This window comes from Colobus angolensis, unplaced genomic scaffold (genome assembly GCF_000951035.1).
Source record: "Colobus angolensis palliatus isolate OR3802 unplaced genomic scaffold, Cang.pa_1.0 Scaffold13, whole genome shotgun sequence".
NCBI lineage: Eukaryota > Metazoa > Chordata > Mammalia > Primates > Cercopithecidae > Colobus > Colobus angolensis.
The window spans coordinates 12,129,996-12,155,299 of NW_012114252.1; the positions used below are offsets into that span (position 1 = coordinate 12,129,996).

Sequence of the window (25,304 nt, forward strand, 5' to 3'; positions counted from 1 at the left end):
TAGCTGTCATCTTTGCCTCCAAACAGATGCTAAGGAAGAAGCTGAAAACACATTACAGTGTCTGACACAGTGTTAGTTTAAGCTTGTGCCTAAGATGCTAATATGGGTTATGAGAAAATGGGGCCTCCTAGCCAAAGTTTTGCAATTCTAAGGTAAAAAAAAATAAAAAATATTTTTCATGATAGGACACATGAGGCTCATTAGTGTGCTGATGTATATCATGACACATTAAAACAGAAGATAGCAGACTCTTTTCCGTGTTTATTTTACTCTAGAATCTTCTATGAAGAGAGTTTCATGAAACTGAGCCTCCATGAACTCACTTCAGGGGATAAGCTACTTAGAATATTGCTTCTATTGATGCTTCATTGGGTCAGTTTGGAAGGGATGTATCTCTCCCTATCTTGTATACACTTTTGTTTATTTTCCCCATCTTTCTATTTTTAACCTTCTAACCTTTAAAAAGATGTTACCTTTGACCCACAATTATTTCCCATCTCTATTGTGTATACTTTAGGATCTAAGATGTCCTATTCAATATAAAATTTAAAAAATCACATTAAGTAGTCTTTCATTCCTGATTCACCAAATTATTGCTACCATAATGCTTTATCTTCTAAATCATTTCTATTTTCTTTAATGTTTATATAAAGACTGTTTATTGGTGTGGAACCTTAAGAAACAGCTGATATTCAACTTATGAAAGTGGCAATTCCATATGGTTCAACCTAATACACTAATGTTATTAAAGAGTCAACACATTTTCCAAGATAGTTGATTTATCAAAGAGCCTCAGCCACTGCAGGAATTTGGCTTAATGTCCAGGTGGCTGACAGGAGAGATCACTCTTGCTTATAAATGATACCAAGTTGGCCAAGATTGACAATATCTTGTAGGGCCAGGTAGGAATGCACAATGATGCCATCAGTTTGACGAAGTAATGTGTGCCAAATAGAATGAATTTCAATTAAGATACTTGCAAGGTTTTGTTTATAAAATAGAATAATTTTATAAATGCAACAGAAATAGGAACATTTACATGGACTGGGCCACCATAAAGAGCAGTTTTAAAGTCACGGTCAATCACAGATTCAGGCTCTGCCGAACACGCCCAGATGGGCAGCTTTCAAGCCATTCGTACTGACCAACCATCTGGACCTTATCCCTTGGATTTCAGCTACCACGTTGAATCGGATCAATGACTTCATGTGGCCTGTGAATTTTAGACATTTAGACATAGTAGTATTGTCTTGAGTAATGTATGTACACTCTTCCTGTAACTCATTCAAAATCTGTTCAACTTTCAAGGGCCAGTTAACCATCAAGGAAGTCCAGAAAGTCTCTACTCTTATGTCTGTAGGTCATAGACTATATCGCTCAACTTAACTCGAGGTAACAATCACTTCTGGCTGAAATCACATCAGCTTCTTTGTATAGTAGCCTTGCTTTGAAGTTTGTAAGTTCTTTGAGGACAAGGGCTAAGTACTGCACATGTTTTGTACTTCTGTCAGACTAATGTGCAATCAATAAAAACTAGTAGGCTTCATCAAGCAGGACTTAATAATGTTACTGATCACAACAATGAAAACGACATGCATTAAAGCAAAATGACTATTGAGAACACTGAAGATTGAGAAATTTCTGTGGAGGTGGATGAATATGAAACCAAATATATACATATTTTATGACCATATTACTGAAGTTGGTATATAATATATCCATAAATTTCATTACATGCTTAATTCGAGTAGCTGTAAGGCCAGTGTTTAGTAGAGTTTCATGTAAGAGTCTTCATTCAAGGTTTGTGGTTTAATGTGTTACGTAAAATACAGTTAAGTAGAAGTATTTTTTCATTGGACTTTTGTCTCTTAAATACTGAGATGCTGGATAGAATGTTTTTTTAGTGCTGAATTTTCTGACCATGTGATTTAGTAGGCTTTTTAATGTATGATCCTAATATCTTCATAAATTAATGTTTTCACAATCATTTATCAGTTGATGATTGAAATAAAATTTTCACATTCCATTGAATTTTATGTAATAGCATTACCCCTCAGCCACTGTGATATACATGAGTTTCAATTTATTATAGCTCAGTCCCAAATCAATGTCACCGCTAAGAGTATGTGTTATAGTAATGGTTATCTTTGGAAAACAATTTGAGTCTGACTACATGTTGTTCAATCCTCAGGCCATGGCAAGTGTGACTGTGGCAAATGCAAGTGTGACCAGGGATGGTATGGGGATGCTTGCCAGTACCCAACTCACTGTGATTTGACAAAGAAGAAAAGTAACCAAATGTGCAAGAATTCACAAGACATCATCTGCTCTAATGCAGGTAAGAAGTATACCCTGTGAAAATGCTTAAGTGAAATAATCAAATTTTGCTTTTAATGGAAATATGTGGGCATGGAGAAATGTCAAATCTCTGAGTGAGTCTGCTTTTGGGTATGTTTTTTAGAAGTGAAATTCAGATAAATCAATAGAAAAAAATGCCGTCTTGCTGAGACAGGCAAGTTTGATACTTTCCAGCTGTTCCAAATGCCTCCTTCTAGCAGGATATTCACTGGAAACAACACCCCAACAACATTTTATCTAAATTGTGAGCCATCATATTGAATACCGGATTACATCTGTTAAAAGGGATTTATATAAACTGACTTAATTATTTTCTGTTACAGATCAAGGGTGCTTTGAATTTTTACCTTCGCAAAATAGAACCAAATACTTTAAGTCTGATAGAAGTTTCAGATATACTGGTTATAAAGCTCTTTGAAGGACATAGTCTCAGAAAGATTTTTTGTTTGATCAAAATATTTTTTGTTTTATAGAAGTTATTCGAAAATATTTTTTACAAAATTATAGAGATGCTATTAAAATTGATTAGCAAAATCATATAAAAGAGTTGTAGGTTAGGTTTCAATGATATTTAACGAGTGTTCCCTAAATTAAATACTATTTTTACATTTGGGCAGGGGAAACCTCAAAATCAGTTTTTCTCAACTGTGGTTGAACATCAGCATTCCAAGGGGAAAGGAATAAACCATCAGTTCTCATGTAGTACACCAGAGGTTCTGTTTCAAGTGCTTTGGTGTCTGGCCTTGACTTTGGTGGGTTTTGTAAAGCTCTCTGGGTGATTTTAATATAGATCGAGTGTGCGACCCATTGCTCTAAATGCTAAAGGTGAGGATTTGCCTTCACGAATGAGTACCTTTCTTCCTGAAGCTCGCATTGTCGGTAGGGCCCATCTCTAACCAGAGCTGAGAATTCCCCACAGTCTGATTGCAACAGATTGTGTGTTTTAGCCTGAACTCAGTAAAGGTGTTCTGCTGATATGAATCAGGACCATATCCAAAGCGAGGTGTGAGTGGATCCATCAGGGGTCATGACAAATGGTCTTAGCAGTTAGGTCCCTTTCTGTGTTCATGATGTTATCATCATATTTCTCTAGCACTTCAGTCTTTCTTTCTTCTTAGTAGGATTTCTCTACTTCCAATTCATGACACCCACCCCTCCAAAACACACACGCGCACACACACACACGCCCCATAGCGTCTTTCATCTTGAAAAAATTCTTTTCAAATTTATTTCAGAAACAAGACCTGAATTCTGTTTTGGGTTTGAAATCTAATTTCGGATTTATTTATTTGTTGTTTGCAAATCAAATTTAGGGTTTTATTTTTTAAAGAACATTATAATCAAATGCGGTAGTCTAGGATTCTAAAGATGTTTAATATTAAGGAATCTAAACATGTAATTCACCACATTAACATATCTTAAAGGAGAAAACATACAAAAGTGTTTCAGTGGATGATAAAACATATTCAATAAAATATAAATGCATTTCTAGGACATCTGTAGTCTCTCATTTTTTAAGCATGGATGTAATACCTTTATTCATAATCTGGTTTAGTCAAGTGACCAAATAGTGTCCTCTATAGCATTTTTCTCTCCTTGCAGGATTCAGTCTATTGAAAATACTATATTTATATCTCTCTTTAGTCTTCTTTAAGCTGGGCCATTTCCACAGACTTTGCCTTTGGAGCATTGAAACTTGTGAAGAAAGTTGTCCTCATTTTATGAAAAGAAAAGTGTACTTGTCTTGGATTTGTCTTATGTCTCTCATGATTAGATTCATCATAAACATTCTGAGGTAAAACACTGAGAAATGGTTTCATGTTCTCAAAATGTTTCATATGGAAGCACATGATGTCCATCTGCTCATAGTGATGGTGTCAGTTTTGATGAGATGGTCAAGGTGTTGGCTGGTGTCTCAACTGTGTTATTTCTGACTTACCCTCTTCACAAATGTGCATTCTATGAGGAAACACTTTAAAAGCGTACATGTATCACATTCCTCACTAAAATTACCCTAGATTTATCATCCACTGATGACAATGACCTGATGCAGTATTGACAATGATGACTGGAAAATGATGATTTAAGAACTGTAACATTCTCTCCAAATGGACTAGTTGGCACTCAGCATTCTATCACAAACAGGAATCCTCTCTCATTTACCAGTTATTTGATATTTCATTTACTTAGTGACTTATTATCAGTCTAGAAGCACAATTCTTATTATTTCAGTGATTTGTTACTCATTTTGTACATAATTACTCTGGTGCACAGAATTTTCCAAATTAGGTATTAGAGCCCATCAGGCTAGCTTTTGTGTTTTTGTGACATGCCTCCCTTGTTTTTTTGTTTTGGTTTTGTTTTTGCAATTCTTTACTTGTTGGCGTAATAACACATTCCAGGGTCGTATTGGACCTGCTTCACCACACCTTTGGAATCAGCCACTTATCCAAATAGCCCTGATTCCTTTTAGTGAAAATGGTATTTGAATAAAAATAAGGGATGCTTATTTCCACTGGAGTGTATTTGCTTCTTGGCCCTTTCTGCAAACAGGCTTGTGTCAAAAAGGTAGATTGAATCATAATACAATTTTTATTTTATCTGAGCAAACAATGATTCGTGAATCAGGCAGCTCCCAATCAGAAGTGGTTCAGGAGCTTCATTGAGGGAATGCAAGTGGGAGGCTTTTATAGGGTGAACAGAAAGAGAAAGCAAAGAAAAATAGTTGATTGGCTAACATTATATGGTTGCCTTATTTAGTCTATCCTTTTGGAAAGTCCCTAGTTATATAAGTTTGTTGGTTGCTTCTGATTGGTTAAACTTAAGTTCTGTTCTTCTTTAATGTAGACATTTACAAGATATAACTTAGGTAAGTTTCACTTATTTTTGAGTATCAGGCAAAGTTAGGATTGTTTATGGGGCCTCAATGGCTTAGTCTGCTCAGGGATTATTTAGGCCTTGTCTCCATTTTAATTTATCTTGACACTAGTAAATATATGCCTGTGCATATACACACAAATACATATACACATACCTGCACACAGATATGCATGTACACATACATGCATATTTTAGAAATCATGAATTTACACCAATACATCTAATTCCAGTCCAACCTCACAGGATTACTTCTTGTTTTCTCCATTCCATATTTGCATGTCCCATTTTCACAGGGAGAACCCTGTTTCCCAATACCTCCAACATACTTACTTATTTGCTCAATCCTATACTACATCTCTACTTACTTCTAGAAGTGCTGCAGACACACCACTAGACCAAGAAAATCTACCAGAAGAGATTAGGATTTGCAGTCCACCCCTTTCCACTTCCCTCCACTCAGTGTACCTCAATCATGCCCAAGATTGGGGTATGTAGTTGATTGCTGTGTTATAAGTTACTCAGACTTATTTTATTTTCTTCTCTTTTCGTGTGGTTACGGCACTTGTTTGAAATACAAGTTAGCTTATTTATTTCAGATCACTTTCAATTTTAGGTTTTTTAATCCCTTCCCATCTGTATTAACATATTTTGTAATGTATAGTACACTAACTTGCTTCTAAAAGTCAAAGCTATGCAGAAAAGCATACTCAGAGAATCATCACTCTGTTCGTCAAACCTTGCACCCTGCTTACCCTCACCTTATAGATAACCAGCTTTTTCGCTTTCTTTCTTCTCTGTGCATGTATTTCTTTTTGTGTGAAGATAAATAGAAATATTTGTGTGTTATTGTTTCCCATTTTTTTCCTGTGCAATGGTTGTGCTTTCCATGTGTTCTTTTGCACTCTGCTTTTACCACTCAATATAATCTCCTGGAATTCTTTCCAAATCAGTTCATAGAAATCCTTCTGGTTATTTTTTCAAAAGCATAAGACTGGATTCTATGTATGCAATGTAATTTATGCAATTGAGCTCTTATGCTTGAGCATTTAGACAGTTGCCAATATTTTGGATTGTAAATAATATTGCGCAGAATGATCTAGTGTACATATATTTTTATATTTTTGGAGGTGTATATTCAAGGCAAATTACCAGAAATGCAATTGGCCAAAAGATACATTTGTATTCAGTGTTGCATTTAATCTCTTCTGTCTCATTTACTCTTGTCTAAATATCTAAGCCTTTCATATTTACTTTGGCAATCTCATTCTCCCTGTCTTTCTTTTAATACCCATTTCCACCATCCGAGTTCAGGACCATTTCCCCCAAATTGCATTAGCCTATGAAGTCTCTCTACTAATCTTTCCCTTTCATATCACTGTGGTTTTCTCAAGTAGTTTGGAGCAGAAGGGGAAGAGGAGTTAAATGGATTGGGGAATGAGACTGAAGGGCAGGATGAGACAGAACTGGGAACCAAAGTGTTCCAGAGGCTTACTTTCTGGGAAAACTAGAAGGGAGGTCTAGTGTGCAGAGCAGGGTGAGGCTCCAGCACCACTGCACAGGGGTGTGGGCTGCTGTACATGTCTGGTCAGTCATCCTAGAGAGAGTCAGCTCTATTGGGCACTATGAGAAATAGGGGCTAAAATAATCTAGTGTAAGGCAGAAGACCAATCCTAGAGGCAGAAATAACTGGCAACCACGAGAGAGAAGCTGTGTATCATAGCATGAGCACAGGAGTCTGGAGTTTTTGCCTGGGTGTCCATATGCCATGTCTTGTAGGCTCAGTTGTGAATTCTGTTTTATGGGTGAGACAGGAAGTCTCTGAGCTGTTGTAAACTTCCCACATCAGCCAGAAATGGTTCTGACATGTGGATGAGAGGAAGCTGCCTATGGGGGACTTCAGTGAGGAGTCATAGAATTTGGAGACAGAGGCTGTTCCTTCCCATCTTTCCTGAAAAACTTCCCCATACACAACCGTAACCAAGTGACTTCCTGCTCTCATATTGTATATGAGAGACCCATATTATATCTGGTTACATGTATAATATTTATATGGGTTTATATTTGTATTTATAAAACAAGAAAACATATGACACAAAGGCTTTTGCAATAGACTTGTGGCAAATGCTATACGAAATGTATTAATAGGGTATCTCTTTCTTCCTGGTCTATGATTTACTTAATTTTAAGCATCTCATTATTTTCTATAGCACCTAGTTCCTTGCCAATAGCATAATAGCTAGATAACAAGAAAGCTTAATGGCTGGATATGTGGGTGATTGAGAGACAGAATGAATAAATGTGAAAATGAAAAAGGAGGGTGATAATTAGAGAATAAAAACTAGATGAAGCAATAGCATAAATTATAGCATTAGATTTCAAATTACTTTTATGAATTGAGATAGCTTTTAGGGAAAAATGTAGTAAAATGGAGTTTAATAGCAGGAAAATTCACATGAGTATTTGCAAGGTAGAAAAATAAATTCGGCAAAATCACCATTTATATGTAACTATGAGAGAAAATTTTATAGATAATAGTGAGTTACAAGTGATCTGGGTAACAGAATCATACAGAGGATATGAAAACAAGGATATTGTCAGCGTCCATAAATATATTTTCTGGAGGAAATGTTTTGAAGTAGGATAAATATACTCTGTATCTTAATGGGAGAAGAGGAAGAACCTGGAATTTTCTCAAATCCTACTATGTACTAGGTTCAGCAGTGCTTCTAGAAACATGACTGGATACATATTCATCACTTGGTATTGGCAGCAGTTCTATGAAGCAGAGATTATTTGCAGATATGGAATCTGGGAATTAGAAATGAAAGCAATGCCTTTAAAAATGCATAGCTCATGAAGATTAAGACTCAGAATTGAGCTACAGCTCTACCTTACTCACAAGTTCATGCTGTTTCTAATACATCACTTATGGATTTGCCAATATCTAGTAATTCAAACCAAATTATAAACAGCATCTTTGGTTCCTCACCATCCTTTGCCCTTTACAGTCAGTCACCAAATGCCCTCTAGTCTTTCTTCTAAAAATATCTCCGAATGCATTTGGTCCTTTCTAAACTTACAGCATCATGTATCTAGCCACTGTCTTCTTTCCTTCAGATAAATCTAACAGCCCTTTAACTTATTTCTTTGTGTCCACTTTTGCCTCGTTCTAGTTCATGCATTCTTATGCTCTTGCTTCATTTAGTTTTTGTTACATGACAACCAGAGTAATCTGGTTAAAATTCATACATGATCGCAGGACTCCCTTGCTTCTGTGTCTTCCAATTGTTGTTGGATTACAGCTGGAAATCTTTAACATGACCCATAAGACTTCCATGAACTGCACCTCAGGTTGCTTTATTCTTTTCATGCCACTTTTCACACTGTTCTGTATACCTCAATCCCATGTGATGTTTTCTCTTCACCTCCTTTTTTATTGCAGAGCCTGTGCTATTGTCTTGTGCTGGAAGTGAACCTCTTTGCCATCTCACTTCTCTTAGCTATGCTTTTCCACCTGGCTTTTAGTTCTCAGCTACTTCCTCAGGGACTCTGACTTTGACCTCCTGGTCTCAGTTAAATTCCCTTGCTGTGCGCTTCTGCAACACTTTGCACTTCTGTATTTATTTTATCACATTGGTTTTTGCTCATATAAAACTCTGAGAGGAGGGTTATGGCTGACTTGATCCCTGTTGGATTTTCAGAGTCCAGGGTGGTTTCTTGTGAGTGATCAAGTCTCAGTTGATACATGTTGATGGCTGTGATGAGCATTAAAACTCCAAATAGATGCATTAAAAAGGGAATTTCTCAAGTGGGCATTCTACCTGTCAATATTATTTGAGTGCAATATTAATGTTGGTGAAATTACTTTTGGGGGATGTGGTAGAATCTTCAGACTTGGATGAGTATGTGGCTCGTGGTAGACCAGGTGACTACCATGCCTCTCTAATTCTGAGGTCCCCTGAGAATCTGGTGAGGTCCCAGGAATCCGTGCCTAAGGAAATCCACTCTGGTCCCATTGTTGTAAGGACATGTGTATCAGTATAAGTTAATGCTGAGGAGGGGGAATTATCAGGGGCACATATGATTTTTATTTATGTGTTTGATAATAAATTATTTCTGCAAATATTTGTTATATAAATAGTATGTTCAAACATTGTGCAAAGCATTGAATAAATACTGGTGAGGAAGATAAGCAAGGTTGTTTCCCTCCCAAAGCTTAGAATTTCCTGCTTTATTTCACTTCAGACCCAGGTGTGATCAGAAGACCTTCATGCGTTGGTTGAATGGCTATGTGTAAAGTAGCTCTGCACTTGAAGAGGTCAAATTTACATTCATTAAACCATTAGAGGTCAATAGTAATAGTTGTGTGATGTAAAATATAATTGCCATGCTACAGTAACCTCAAGAAAGAGTAGCGTGCACTTGACCTCACCATGCCCACAGAAATATCTAATTGAAATATTAAATCGACTTGGATTATCTACTCTCTTAAAAGAGATGGTATAAAAATTCATTAATTATAATTTTATATGCATGTAACAAATCGTCTTTTTTGTTTTCATGGTTTAGGTACGTGTCACTGTGGCAGGTGTAAGTGTGATAATTCAGATGGAAGTGGGCTTGTGTATGGTAAATTTTGTGAGTGCGACGATAGAGAATGCATAGATGATGAAACAGAAGAAATATGTGGAGGTATGTATATTGACTCTGTAGAAATTAATAAAAGTACCTGTTTTTTCACCTATTACGTTGCTCTTTTATCTCTATGTAAATTTCTGCTCTAGGTGTACTAATTCAGTTTAAACCTATGTTTATCTGGAAAACATTTCATATAAGGAGAGTGAGACTATGGCATTAAGAGTAGACTAGTACTTTTTAGATGCAAAGCCAAACTGGCCCCAGAGGAGAGCTGTGTCATTATGGCAACAGACCAATTGCATAGCTCTGAAGTAGTCCCTAGTAGAATACCATCTCCTCTGCTCACCGTAGCCACTTTTACTCTCCTTTCTCCTACTCTCTTAAGTGTATATTTCCATTTCTTTGTTTTTCCCTTTCTAAAACATGAGTCTCATGTCCTCCTGGGGACACTGAAGGTCAATAGGGTTATTAGCCGAGCGTTTACCTCCCCCCCCTCTGTCCCTACACACTTAGATAACATTTCCAGTGACCTTTTCTATGTACCACCATTACTGAATTCATTTTTCTGTTGTAGCAGTTCCTGCATGTTTGCTAGTGACAAATTCTGCAATAAGTGCTTTACATTCATTATACTTTCTCTCACGACATCCCTCTAGGGTAAGAATTATGTTTATCTACATAGATAGATGTGGAACCTGGGACTGGAATAAATTAGGTCATGAACCCAGGGTCAGTCCACCAATGATAGTAGAATTTGGACTGATGTCTGTGTTCCTGACGCCTCACCACTCCCGACTGCATCAGTGCCTCGGAGCTCAGAGCTCCACAAGAGGGGTCTCTCCTCACCATTTGTAGTTTTCGTCTCTTCTGCTCAACCTGCAAGCCTGTGCCCAGAGTTTCCATTTGCAACCTTGACTGGCATAGGGAAAGGAAGGTAGAAAGCAGAGAGAATCATTCGGTTTAGGTAAATTCTTCTCTGCTGTGATTAAACTTATATTTGACTCCTATCTGATGGGATTCCAGCTGAAGAAATACTGCCCCACATGCAGAAATAGTAGCTTTAGAAGTATTGTTTTTCTAGAAGGATTAGGACCCAATGGGGCCAGGTGGAACCAGAGACCCCTGAGAAAGTGTGGCTAGCATAGGACAAGCTTGTTCCTTTGTTTACATTTTGGTAGCTTCAATTCCTATAAGTCATCCAAATACACTTATTTTAGGCCTGACTGGCCCTTCCTTCTTGATCTCCTGGCTGTACAACCCACCTGGATAAAGCAAACAAACACAAAATTCTTATTTTCATTTTTCCAAGCCAATGACCTCAGCAAGATACTGCTCAGACAATTCTCTCTTAAAGGACTCAATCTAAAATAATTAGATCAATTAGACAAATCCATCCACAAATATATGTATTTGTCCTCTTCAAGTTTAGTTTCTAATTATTACAGACAAAAAAAAAAAAAAAAAGAAGACTGAAACATGCTTTGGGGCCAGTGTGTGGTGATACACACCAACAAATCAGTCTATTTGCATGTATACATAGAAACATGTAACTTGAAACAACACAACAGAAAATGTTTAACTTTCAAACTTTCTAGTTGTTATTTCCATTTGTTTGAGCAATTTCATGGTGCAAAGTCTCTGAACAAGGACACCAGCACTCTAGTAAACACCCTCTGGGGGTGACATTGCCTGGGATTATATATCTTTCCATGTGTCATTCACATGAAACCAATCTGCTGAGAGAAGATTCTACAGTTCATCAGTGAAGCAGTACAAATAGAGATTTTCTTGCTCTATCAGTTTGCACAAAGCAAAGAATTATGTTTATTGTGTGGAATACGTATTGTCCTAAAGCACACATTTTAATCTCAATTATTCAGATGTGTCTTGTTCAATATTTTTATTTGAGTTATGTGGATATCTGTTTAATTTTCCATATCTACATAGATGTGTATCGTTACATAATTTTTGCTTCCTTATTTACCTCTAACTCAAAGGTTTCTTAGTAGAACCCGAATTCAATACTGAATTGTATAAATATTCAAAGAATTTGGATGTGAGAAATATAGATTTTCTATTATTTGTTAATATAGTAATCCTTAAGTATGTAGCATCTTCTGTATAAATTTTCTGAAATTACAAAGAAAATAAATTCTGTAATCTAAAAAGGTGATTGGGTCTTACAAACCTGACTCCTAAGAAAAACAATTAATATACACTATTGCTTTTCTTCAGTGTAATCCTTGAGTTATTGAGGCCTGTGATATATCACTAGGATGTGATTTAGTTGTGTGTGCAAGTGGACACCTTTTTAAGTTCATAAATAAAATATATAGATGATATTTTCTGTACCGATTAAATCACTTGACAGCCTTTGCACTTGCTTAAGTAAACAAATTTAAAATTCAAATTCTTTATGGAAACGGTCATTGCTTGTTAGGTTAAGAAGTGATTTTCTTTGAATATCTCAATTATAACTTATTTAGACAGAAAACATGGCCCTGGGTCCCTGTCTCTTTCTCTGTGTCTCACTATAGCACTCTTTCTCCTCATCTGTCTGTCTCTGTCTCTCACATGTATGTCTTCTTGATGGAAGTCTCATCTGCTGGATGTGAATAGCATAGGAGACCAGAATATTCTGTTGTAATTCCTGCTTCTTATGTGAGTTTTACAGGTCCTACTAAAGTTCTTGCCATTGGCCAGAGATACCATAGTGTTAGAATGATAAATATGCTTATAAGCCAATGAAAAGTAGTCTCATAATCAGTTTTGCATTGCCTTTGTGGGATTTTGGCTGTAAGAGAAGAGAGATGGAAAGAACAAAGACTTTAGCCATAGATTGATAAAACACAAACTCCCATAATACAGAAAGAATAGACTAAAAACAAAACAAGAGCAAGGACATACATTTATGCTTAGGTAATATAACCACAAAGATGAGAGTACAAGAAGTAAATTTTGGGATAAATGCCATCTTTGGGGAATTTGCAGAAGGATTGCTAGATGTGGATAAGGAAAGCAGTGATGTGACAATTCACTACAGATGGCTTGGAGGCAAGTGCAGATGAGCAGGTGACAGGTTACAGAGAGGTGGGAGCTGAAAGAGGGCATCTGGACACAAAATGATGGGTGCCCTTAGCTGTCATTGGTATCCCCTTGACAAGTCGAAAGAGAGTTTGATTGTGAGGCCGAGGGCCCATGGTATTTTATTTGTCTAAATGAGGATTAAATATGGACTAGGCTGAAAACCTCTCTTTCACATGGTAGAACCCAACAGCTTGTGGGACACAGTTGAGTGAAAAGATGAAATCTTTCTTCTGCTTTAAAGAGTTGTTTGGTCCTTCATAATGTGTATCTAGGTAAATATGCACCATTGGTTTCTCAATAGTTGATTTCAAAGGAAATATTTTAATAACTAATTCGAGAAACGTCCTTAGAGTGAATGCTCGTATATATTTGGGTTTGATGTGTGCATTTGAGATGGAAAAGTAATAGACGTTCATGGTCATTCATGTCATTTCGTTAAAAATACTTTCAATCAGTTCTCTGTCTAGGCCAAGTTAAAGGACACTTTGCTTTTTTTGCGTAATTAAGCAGGTAAAGGCACAACCACGGTGTGTTTGGAGAAAGCTGTATAATTTGATGATTTTAGGCAAGGAGTGTTGAACTGTGACATTATTTCAGAAGGCAAAAGTGATCACAAAGAGATAGAAAGTTAATTCTGCTTATGAAAGTTGCTTTTTTCCTCACTGTATAAAATTCATTTTGGGTAAAGGCCATGGGAAGTGTTACTGTGGAAACTGCTACTGCAAGGCTGGTTGGCATGGAGATAAATGTGAATTCCAGTGCGATATCACCCCCTGGGAAAGCAAGCGAAGATGCACATCTCCAGATGGCAAAATCTGCAGTAACAGAGGTGTGTCATTCATATATGTTACTACATAATGGGGAGGCAAACAAAGCTTTTAATTGTTAACACTTCTTTTCTCTGTATGTCCTCTAGTGTGGGAGGAAGTTATCTTCTAATCATTTACTTTGATGTAAATCAACATTTACTATACCAACAGTCTTTTCTGTCTTGTTTTTTATTGAGTAGAAAAGAGAAAGATAAGAAAGTTGCTGTCATTCTTTAAGCTTCACTGAATAAACAGTTAACTTAGGGACTGTAATTTATTTGGCAGCCCTCCAGAAATAGCACAGTACAGCTAAAAGGCAATTCCTGTAGCTACTTCTGTTAAATGTCTCTTGACTAACAGAACCATCTACAGCATGAGCATCTAATTATCCAGAGAGCATTCAGAAAACCCTCTTGTCTTAATTATGAGTAAATGGAAGGCTTGGTTGAAATGCAGATTTGATATGGACTAATTTAACTTCTGTGTGCAATAATAAAAATGTGATATCGAATACAATAGATTTAAAAAGTATGTATCCAATAGCCATATGAAATGTACACTGACTTTACAAAGGAAGTTAACAAATATATTAATATTGCTAAACTATAACTTAAAGGTAGTTAACTAACTTTTGATATAAAATCAAACAGTTTAAACATAGTTTTAAAATTCCTTGAAAATACTTAATTTTACCTTTGTCGTAATGATAAAGAGAGCCATCCTAAACTTTTCATTGCCTATTGATGACATTAAAAAGTGACTATACTTCTTCTTTAAAACGAAAAAATCTAGATAGGTGGAAAACTTTTTTTTCGTTTCTATACATGCATTGTAATAGATAATGCTAGTGCAGAAACCGTAGCATACCACCTTTCAGAAACTGACATAGAGGAATAAAATGTGCCACATTTCTTTACATAGAGAAAATAAACAAAAAGGCAGGAACTTGGAACAAAATCATAAAGTCCTCTTTGTGGGGATTAAATCTTACTATATATCATATGAATTTACCTTATGGTTTCTTTTTATGTATAAGGATGTGTTTTCTGCATAAGTCCTTTTATGCAGTAGGAGTCACAGTTACCATTTATAAGTATATGAAGCTTGAACTGTGTACTGTGGAAAATGACTATTTAGCTGTCAAAAAGAGAGAGGTGGAAAATGGAGTTGGTTGGGCCGTCGATTAAGGTCAGGTTCCGCAGCAGAGTTACATTGGCTGTGAGAGACGGCGTCCTTAAGAAACATAAGCTAAGCCACCTGCCTCCCACTTCACTGTGCTTGGAGCATTCTGACCTGGAGATCTGGCAGACGCATAATAGGAAGTAGCCTGCCTAAACGAGGCTCACAGCTTCTGAGACTCGGGTACATGAAGACAGGGCAGAAGTGGGTGCTGAGATGAGTCATTGTTTTTTCTAAAAAGGTTATACGCCTGACTACCCTGAAAGCGTTTCTGTGTTATTGCATCCATAGGTAATAGAAACACACTGGTCCCTGCACATACCTATCTTGTCTTCCCTTTTCCCCATCTTCAGGGGCCAAAAACCAACATCGCAGACATAGCCATTGATAGAACAAATGTCCTCTATTGCCCACCTGGTTTATTGAGTTTCATATTGGACCCCTTTACACGTGGCTGAGAAGCTGCTGCTTTGTCACATCTGCATAGCTCCTAGTCCCCGTTCCTCCTGACCAAACTCATTTATCCTCTTATGAAAGCAAAGCATATTCATTTTTTAAAATCAGGACAATAAAGTAGAGTACACAGAAAAATAAGAAACTGACCCACAAACCTAACAGCCAGGTGTAACCTCCTTTTACATATTGGTACATGAACTTTCAGTCCATATTTATTTATTAAAATTCACTTGTGTGGCCGCCCTATCCCTGTATTTCCTTCTTATTAAAGAAAAAAATCAAATCATACTGTACATGCTGATTTGTAATTTTACACTTTTATTGATTTCGTAATATATGTTATTTATCTTTCCATATTTAAGGAGCAAAAACCTAATTATTACTCAGTGATTGCCAGCTAGTCCGTATGTGTGCACCATTACTTCGCTAATTCCCCGTTGATCAATATTTCAGTCACTAGTGGTTTTTCAAAAATATAAATACATTTTATATTTCTGAATATATACTTGTGTGTACTTTTTATTTCTGTTGGATACATTAATTAAAGCGAGCTATACATCTAAATAATAACACAGATATAAAAAGTACATATTGTAAAATCACTACCCAGAAAGTTGTACCATTTTGTACATTCTCTTCAGGGCCAGAAAGTATCCGTTGTCCCACACCTTTACCAAGTCTGGATGCAAGCAATATTTTCCACCTCTGACAATCTGACATCTAAATTAATTGCCAATCATGATTATTTTGAATCTCTCCCACTGCTACCCACTTAGTAGTAGTCGATTAAGTGATAAACATTTTTCATCTTTATCTATCATTATTTCTGTATGAAATTTCCTATTCTTTGGTTTTGTCTATTTCACTTTGGGCATATTAATCCTTTCTATATTCAATCCTATGATTTGTTTATATGTTTTTGTAAATGTTCTTTGTCTTTTACAGACATATTAACAACTTGTTTCAGCTTTATCAGTCTGTTTTTTTTTTTTTACCGTGTTTTGTTTCCAACCAAAATTTTCAATTTTTTTGGAAATTTTCAATTTCCTTTTTTAGTAATTGTGCATTGGGGGTCTTGAATAAAAAGAGTTTAGTTCATATTCTACAGTTTTATTTTGTACATTTAAATCTTTAATCCAACTGGTACTTATTTTGTTGTTAGAGGTAAGAAAAGGATTTAACTTTATGTCTCTATCATATGATTAGCTGGTTGCCCTAAAGACAGTTACTGATAATCCACACAGAGTAAATATGTTTTACAGATAAGTATTTCCCTCTGCAAATCTGCAAATAACCAAGTTTATATCTCTCAATCTGATCTCCAACATTCTCTATAATCTGGACTCATTTGATCTAGCAAACCTTACTTCTTAGTCTTTTTTTAACATGCACCTCAGGGTCCCTATGCCCATCCCTACCCTTCATTGCTTAGTCTTTTCTTCTTGACTTTCTCTTAGTTCTACCTCCAATGTCTCCTAGAACATTTCCTCTAATCCCTATACATCCAATCCATCCACTGCTAATTACTCCAACCCTCATTGATCCTCTTTCTCCAAATTCTTAGAGCATTCATGTCTTAGTTTACAAAATAGTCACACATTGTTTTTAGTGTTTGCTAATTTTTCTTTCTAATTAGCTTTCTTTTTGCCAAATAGATTGCAAGCTTCTTGAGGGGAAGGATTATATCTTATATAAATTGTTTTAGTGTTATCTTTGAAGGAAAGTAACACAATACTAATGACACATTCCACCAACTCACATAATTATAGAATATATAATAACTTTTGTTTATTAAGGAATCTCTATTACCAATATTAGACGGTGCTTTTCCTTTTTAGAATATTTTTATCTAATATGTGTGGGTTTTTTTTTTTTTCAAATACAAAGTAAGCAGCAGAAAATAATAAGCAATATGCGAAATGCTTTCTTTCATGGTTTTTCTTGACTGGACTCTTATAAAATTCTTCTTCCCACCTAGGGACCTGTGTATGTGGTGAATGTACCTGTCACGATGTTGATCCAACTGGGGACTGGGGAGATATTCATGGGGACACCTGTGAATGCGATGAAAGGGACTGTAGAGCTGTCTATGACCGATATTCTGATGACTTTTGTTCAGGTAAGGGCTCTTTCAATTCCTATTTTTCTGGAGGGGGAGGTGGGGATGGTTAATGGGCACACAAAAAAATTAGAAAGAATAAAGAAGACCTACTGTTTGATAGCACAATAGGGTGACTATAGTCAATAACTTAATTGTCCATTTTAAAATAATGTAAAGAGTATAATTAGATTGTTTGTAACACAAAGGATAAATGCTCGAGGGGATGGATACCCCATTCTCCATGATGTGCTTACTTTACATTGCTTGTCTGTATCAAAACACCCCACATACGCTGTAAACACATGCATCTACTGTGTACCCACAAAAATGTAAAAAGTAATGAATAAAAATAAAAAAATACATATTTTCCTGTTTTCAAGATTTCTGATTCTCACAGACCATGTAAAAGAAACTGAATGTGCATTCCAAAGCATTTTATATTTGCAGTGCTCCTACTAGTGACTTGGAAAACCTCCAGAGAATCCCCGAAGTTGGCAAAGACTAGAGATGAGAGGGCACCCACTCTATTCAAGTTAGTCTAATTCCTCACCCAGGAGAACCATTAGCTCTAGATAGCTACTCAGTTCAACTCTGAGACTGCAAAACTCGCAGAGCTGTCGACAGTGAACAGGATAGTTGCCATCAGGACAGCTGTATTAATGTATTACAAAACAGGATAATACAACGCCCAGGGTTATTTTGTGCATTAACTCTTTGACAGGCTTTAAACTAAAGTTATTCTGCAATGTAGTCTATAATTAAATATCCATTAGTAGTTTCAAAAATCTTTGACTGTAAATACTAGGGGCCAGATACTGTCTGTTAGGGACTGAGTGACATCTGGGCTACTGGTGTGGTGGAAGCCAGTAGCAGACAGGAGACAGCCATGATCTCTGACTTCATGGAGTTTGCAATCTAAATGCAAAGAAATAAAATACGTAAGGCCAGGATGTCTAAAAGTACAAAGAAACAGAAAGCAGTCAGAAATCTATCTAAAAAGGTATCATTTAGCAAAAATGGAGTTATGGATTTTCAGTCCAGTTCTATTTGATAATCCATAAGGTAGAGACATACACATATACATCTTGTTAAGCTTGACTGCCTGATTGGTGCATGCAGATGGATAGAAACTCGTCTGGTCTCCTGAAAGTTTGCCAGCAAAGGGAGATAAAAGAACTGCCCCATTTAATTATGAGTGTGCAACTTCAAAGCCTTCTCCAGAATGACTGGGGAAAGCCTGCTGCTAAATCTTCCCTTTGCAGAAGGGTTTCCCTCTTCTGATAATGTCTTGTGCTCCAGAGGATTTCCTAAACATTTTGTGAACACTACTCTCTTGAGGGCATTTTTTCTATTATTCATTATACATGCTCATGTTCTCCATTATCATTGCTGTCAACCCAATGGTAATAAAAGAGCTCATGACTAGTAAGTGGCACCTGTGTTCCAAAGAGATGATGAGAATCGTGGGGAAGAGGCCTCTTGGACTTGGACATTTTAATTAGGGTGATGTGGCTCTTCACAGTGGTGGCGATGTAGGGCTCATGCATTGCAGAAGGTTATTGGATCGTAATGCATGTGGATTTCATCCAAAATATATATATATATATAGGTTTGCAGGTAAAGAAAGATGAAAGGGGCATTCCAAGCAGAAGGAATAGAGGGATAGAATCTGTGCATGGGGCCAGACTCACTCAGTTTGAAATTACCAGAATGCCAAGTAAGAAAGCATGTGGCAAAAGGTAAAGTTGGTTAAGAAACAAAAACTGGGGGGTTTTTTACCTTCCTGCAGACCCAGGTTTTATTTAAAGGCAATGAAGAGCTAATGATGGTTTTAGGCAGTAGAGTGCTGTCGTTACCAGATTTCTAGTCTGAGTGTCTAGGAAAATGGTGGTGCCATTTACTGAAATGGGGAATATGGAAGGAAGTTGTCAAGTTTGTTTCTAGACATCTCCAGCATGGAGGACAAAGGGTAAGCCAAAGTTTACATTTTTTTTCCAAGCCTGTTGAATATGTGAGTCAGGGTCAGGGCTAAACCAAGAGAATTTCTAGTTGTAAGCATAGAGTTGGTAGTTAAAACTATGCTGGCATTCAGGAAATGCCATTTGACAAAGTAATTTTTTTTTTTTTTTTTGACAGAGTCTTGCTCTGTCACCCAGGCTGGAGTGCAGTGACGCTATCTCAGCTCACTGCAAGCTTCACCTCCCGGATTCATGCTGTTCTCCTGCCTCAGCCTCCCGAGTAGCTGGGGCTACAGGCGCCTGCCACCACGCCCAGCTATTTTTTGTATTTTTAGTAGAGACGGGGTTTCACCATGTTAGCCAGGATGGTCTCAATTTCCTGACCTTGTAATCTACCCGCCTCAGCCTCTCAAAGTGCTGAGATAATAGGCATGAGCCACCGTGCCGGGCCACAATGTCATTTTGGGATTGCTTTTGAGATAAATGTGAATTGACACAATTTTAAAATAAGAAAATAAGGGAGGCATATAAAAGGCTATATGTTGAAATTCTAAGTGTGGGACTTGCTGATTTGGACCCCTTTTTCCCATGAGTATTCACTTTCTTGTGAAATCCATAATTCTGATGTTGATCCTGATTTTGGACTGGGTTGAAAAATTCAAACTAACTGCATTACAGTGATAATTCCGGGCCCTGTGAGCCAGTGTATCTCACTGTGAGGGAGTGGGGTCATGGCGTGAAGATGGGTGAAGACTCCTGAACTGACACTTCAATCCTTGTGTAAGCTTGTGTGCAATTTCTGCAGTGAGTCATTTAGTGTTGGAGTGCTTACTCTAGGCTGAGCAGGTGACGTATCATTAAGGAGGCTGCCCTGGAATCTAATATTCCACCTCACCCTATTCCCCTCCAATCCCTCTTCCCTGTTTTCTTTTTTCTCACATTTTCCTTTCTTCCGTACCCTATGAGACTCCACCCAGTGGGTATGGACAGGTAGGGGTAGGAAGAGGTGATGGCACAATTGACTGTAGTTTGGACAAGAAGACATCAATCTATTATTGTGATTTTATGATCCGCTGGTTGAAGTGAATTGAACGTAGCCAGCTTTTCACAGCTTGGCTCCCACACTGAGAATGAGGAATTGAGGAAAGAAGAAAAAACTCATATTTACAGATACCCTACTCTGTTGGACCATTACTGAGTTCTTTTATACACCTCATTCCATTTTATTTACACACTAACTCAGACAGGGAGGCATTACTGTCTATAGTTTAGCAGAAGAGAAAATACATTCAGAGAAATTAAGTAACCTGATAAAGTTCATACTGCCATTAAAGTGTCATCTCTAAACACATATAGCCTGACTACTCATGTAACTTAATCTCCAGGTGATGCAAATACAATTCTCCAATTTTACTTTATTTTTCTGAGGAAGAATTGTCCTCTGGGTACTCAGATTAAAAAAAAAAAAAAAAAGAAACTAAGTTTCTGTGAACATCACTATGATCTGTAGCAGACATCAATCTCTGGAGTATTTTATCATTTTTACAGAATCTGTAGAATTCTGTATGCTGTATGGTATTATGCTTAGAGAATTATTAGTCTTTAAATTTTTCCTAATTACCAGTCTAAGTTGCAGTGTAAGAAGAGTGCCATATAGTTGATTATTGAGTATGTTAATACCTTTGTGTTATGAGACAGAAGTAACCCAATGACATCAATATTCTCTAGTCATTTATGCAAGACTAGAATATAATAAGGCTCGGATGAAATGAAGTTTTATTTTTAGCTCCTATTCTTGCCATCCTGAGAGTATTGGTTTTAGTTAAGTCCAAGGAAATCTCTGGAAGGATTAGTTTAAGTTAGCTCTTTTAATTGACATTCTCATTTTATTAATTCGTTCCCATTCTTTCCATTTATCTATTCAGTAATGCATTTAAATGTAAATATTTTATGCCTAACACATCATGAATATAGGGGACACAAATATGTTGAAACATGGTCCCTGCACCCACCACATAAATAAATTTTATTTACTTCTTTTAATCTGATCTGTTGTTCATCATCCACAAAATACCTGTGTTTTTGTATGTTCATTCACCCATACACCAACATGACTGCTTTACTACACACATACATGCACCCCTCAAAGATAATACTGTTGACCCAGGTTGAGTGTGACTGAAATGATCAGGGCATGAACGGGCATCCTGATGTGTCCCGACTGTCCTCTTTGTTACACCCAATTTACTTTCTGATTCTAATATAACTGCTTTATTCCTAATGGCTGCTTACCACTCAGGTCTATTTCCCCAAATCCCATAACTGGAAAAATACGCTGCAATGTGACCTTAAACTTTATTGTTCAGCTTCCCCTGCCTAAGAAAATTATGAAAATATAAGGAAAGTTTTGGCTTAGGGTTTTATTAGTTTGGAAAATGGAATCTTTTGATAGAACCATATTATGTGGTGAAATTTGTCCCTGTGGATTGCCAAAGCATTAAGAAAAGAAACTAAAGGAAATGATTAAGTATATTCAGACTGCATTTTCTTGAAAGGAAAAATTAATATATTGAATTTTAAAAAATAGCAAGCAGTAAGTTATTCCCCAAGGCTTTTCCCTGTTGATGGTCTTCATGTTACTTTGGAAGCATGTTAACAGACTTGTTAACATCAGATTCAAATTCACGAGCATTTTTTGATCCTTTAAAAAGAAAGAAATATCCTCTAAAACAGAGAAGTGTTTGTCTGGAATAGATGCAACTGCACTTGTCCTGAAACGCCTGCACCTGTTTCTGAAGTTTGGATAGCATAACTCCAAAGAACACAACAGTTACAAATAAACAAGGGAAGGTTTGGTTAATACCTTTTCCTATAATAGCCTGAGAGCCTTAATAACTCCTGCCTTCCCAGCATGGTCTTCGGGCCACTTGGTGGCTGCTTTTGCTGCATATCTTCCTTTTCATATGGGTATTTTGGGCTGCAGTCATTTTTATGGTAGGTAGATTATACCAACACCAAGCACTGTGTTGTTCTTCCATTGAGGGGTGTGTGTGTGTGTGTGCGCGCGCGCGTGCGCGCATGTCTATATACATATGGGGAGGTTTTTAGATAGCATTTCTCTTATTTGAATTCTTCTGATGCTCGATATCAGGGACAAACAGCACCACTCTGAATCTTTCATCTCTATTTTGTGATCTTCTGCCTACACAGTTTAAAGGAATACTGGTTAGAAGTAATGAAACTAAAACCTGCAGGCTTAACATACACATATATTTGACAAACTAGCATGGAAGCATCGCATTTCAGACCCGTGCGGCAAATTTATCTTCTTTTAGTTCTTTCATTTGAAAGATAAAGCAATTTGAGATAAGGCCCAGAAAAGATAGTGGCACATCTAGACGAAGGACACAAGTCTCCTGATTTCTTCTTTTATGACCTTTTCACTATTTGTCTATTTAAAAAAAAAAAAACAAAAAAACCCTGATGTAATGTTCTGGCAGTCTAAAGGGTTTTCATGCTAAATAGATATCATTATCTTTAAACTCTTCTATATAGCAAAACCCAACATTTTCATCTTCTTGACTTTACCAAATGATTCCTTCTTTGGCATAACTTTTAAAATTGGAATTGAGAAACTGGTAACTTCACAAGAAAAGTTGCAATTTTGTTTTATAATTTTCTGTCTTATCTGAAAAGCCCAATACCTGCCTGAGAATCTGGTACCAATACCTGGCGTTTCTAAGTGATTTTTAAACTCTACCAATTAAATATCATGAAGGATGTTGTAGGACAGATACAGTTTCACTTAAAGTGATATCTCTAATATTCTAAAAAATATTTTGAAAGCACATGACTAACTTCTTGAAATATGTAGGATATAATTTTTATTACTCAAAAAGCAAAAGTTATGTTTATGTTTTAACTTCTGTCAGTTAATCTGTAATAAACATTTAAATTAGGCAATACTATTGTCAATACTATCTTTTATTATAGTAGGCTAGAATTATAGAAACTTTTATCCATGCACTTTTAGGCTTGCTTCTTCTATGATATACAGTGAGATATCTTATTTAGAAAATTCTACTTTCCCCAAACAATAAAACCAGTTCTACTCTCCCCAAACAATAAAACCATCAAACACTTTCTGTGCCAATATTTTGTCACTTAAACTGGTTACCATATATTCACTGACTTTCAGGAGCTTCATTCTTTATGGATGGCTTATGTATGTCACTCATATTTAAATGCCTCTTCTTTCCTCAGCTTGAACTTGTTCAATTGATATCAAATCCTGGTGGTAAAGCATAGAAGACATATCAGTGGATGATTTGAGGAGGAATGTTGGCCATCTTGAACTAAACAATATTCTCCCACTTTGATACTTTCCTGTTTAGGGCTAAGGTCTTTTATCCTTCAGCCAATCACAGCAATGACACAATCTCTTAAATTCATCCCAGTGTGCAGGCAATTGGCTGCAGGTGTGTTATTGCGAAGGCTATTAAGGAGTCATCACATGCATGTCAAAGTAAGGACAGATATATATTCTTCCAAGCTTTGCTATAGTTGGCAGTGCCTGGAGGTGAAGCATGCAGTTAGAAGCATGATCCTGGAGAATGTTCATGATGCTGCATTAAGTACACAGGAAAAGAGATGTGAGAGCTTATAGTCTCTATTTTCCCCTTCATATTTGTAGAAGAGCATCAGAAATAGCAATAGGATATAAAAATAAGGCTGCAATAGTAGAATTATGTAAGGGGAAAAAGGTTTAGAGAATTAAAAACTGACCAAGAAAAATAAAATGATAAGAAAATAGAACGTGCATATGAGAGAATAAAGGTAAAAGACTGACAATGATTTCTTCCTGCAGGTCTAGAGCACCTGAACTTAAAAAAAGGTATTAAGGCTTCCACATCTGACTTTTGTTACTTATTGGATGGGATTCTAACTTTAAAAATCTCTTTTGAATAACTTCTGTCTTTAGGATTTGTTTTATTGTGCCCTCATTTTTTTATTGATGTCAACATGTGAATGGACTTCAGATAGAGAATAATGGTTGCTTTTGAACATGGATTCCAACTATGCAACTGAAGAACGTTCTCCCTTCAGTCATGGGTCTCCCTCTGTACCTGCCTTTGCCCCCAAGGTTTCTACTTTATTCTCCCTCTCCACGGAGGGAATCCTCCTGTGGGGGAATCACTGCCTGTGAATTCAGGTGGGCTGTAGTGGCAGGGACATGCTGTTGGGTAGTTAGGGATTTCCCGCGGTCTGCATCTGCTAGATGTATTGTTCTAACCTTCACAGCCATTAAACTTTCAAGAGTAGAGAAACTTTTTCTCCCTCTTCTATCTGGTTTTCAATGTTATTGTTAAAGTGTCAACAAGCAATGTTGTTGTTCCAGTATCAACAAGTCTCTCACAAATGTCAGCATGTTCTGTACTTTGCCCAGTTTCCTCACAACAGATCTAACTATCTCTGAAATAAAACCACTTGTCTCCAAGAATTTCAAAGCCATTGGCTCCTATGAAACAACAGAATTGACTGCACTTTAAATGTTAAAGATATATGTGTTAAAATCATTATTTATATATGCGTTTCCAATGCAGATCTGTTTGCAATGTTTGCCCTTAACCTTACCTAAGGGCTGAAAATAAAGAAAGATAGGAACTTCTTTGGTTTTTTTTGTTTGTTTGTTTTTGTTTTGAGATGGAGTTTCCCTGTGTCACACAGGCTGGAGTGCTATGGCACAGTTTCAGCTCACTACAGCCTCCGCCTCCTAGGTTCAAGCGATTCTCCTGCCTAGCCTCCTAAGTAGCTGGAACTACAGGCGTGTGCCACCAT

General features: G+C 36.7%; 1 protein-coding gene across 4 annotated transcripts in view; it reads left to right on the plus strand.

Annotated features, from left to right (window-relative positions):
• Window positions 1-25,304, plus strand: part of ITGBL1 (integrin, beta-like 1 (with EGF-like repeat domains)) — a 263,397-nt gene that overhangs the window by 111,797 nt on the left and 126,296 nt on the right. For 3 of the 4 annotated variants that reach the window (XM_011933845.1, XM_011933844.1, XM_011933847.1), the window contains 4 exons: window positions 2,192-2,338; window positions 9,808-9,930; window positions 13,652-13,792; window positions 17,386-17,526. In XM_011933845.1, the coding sequence (XP_011789235.1) occupies window positions 2,192-2,338; window positions 9,808-9,930; window positions 13,652-13,792; window positions 17,386-17,526 (552 nt within the window). The remainder of the gene's footprint in view (window positions 1-2,191; window positions 2,339-9,807; window positions 9,931-13,651; window positions 13,793-17,385; window positions 17,527-25,304) is intronic. The other variant, XM_011933846.1, reaches the window with a different exon arrangement.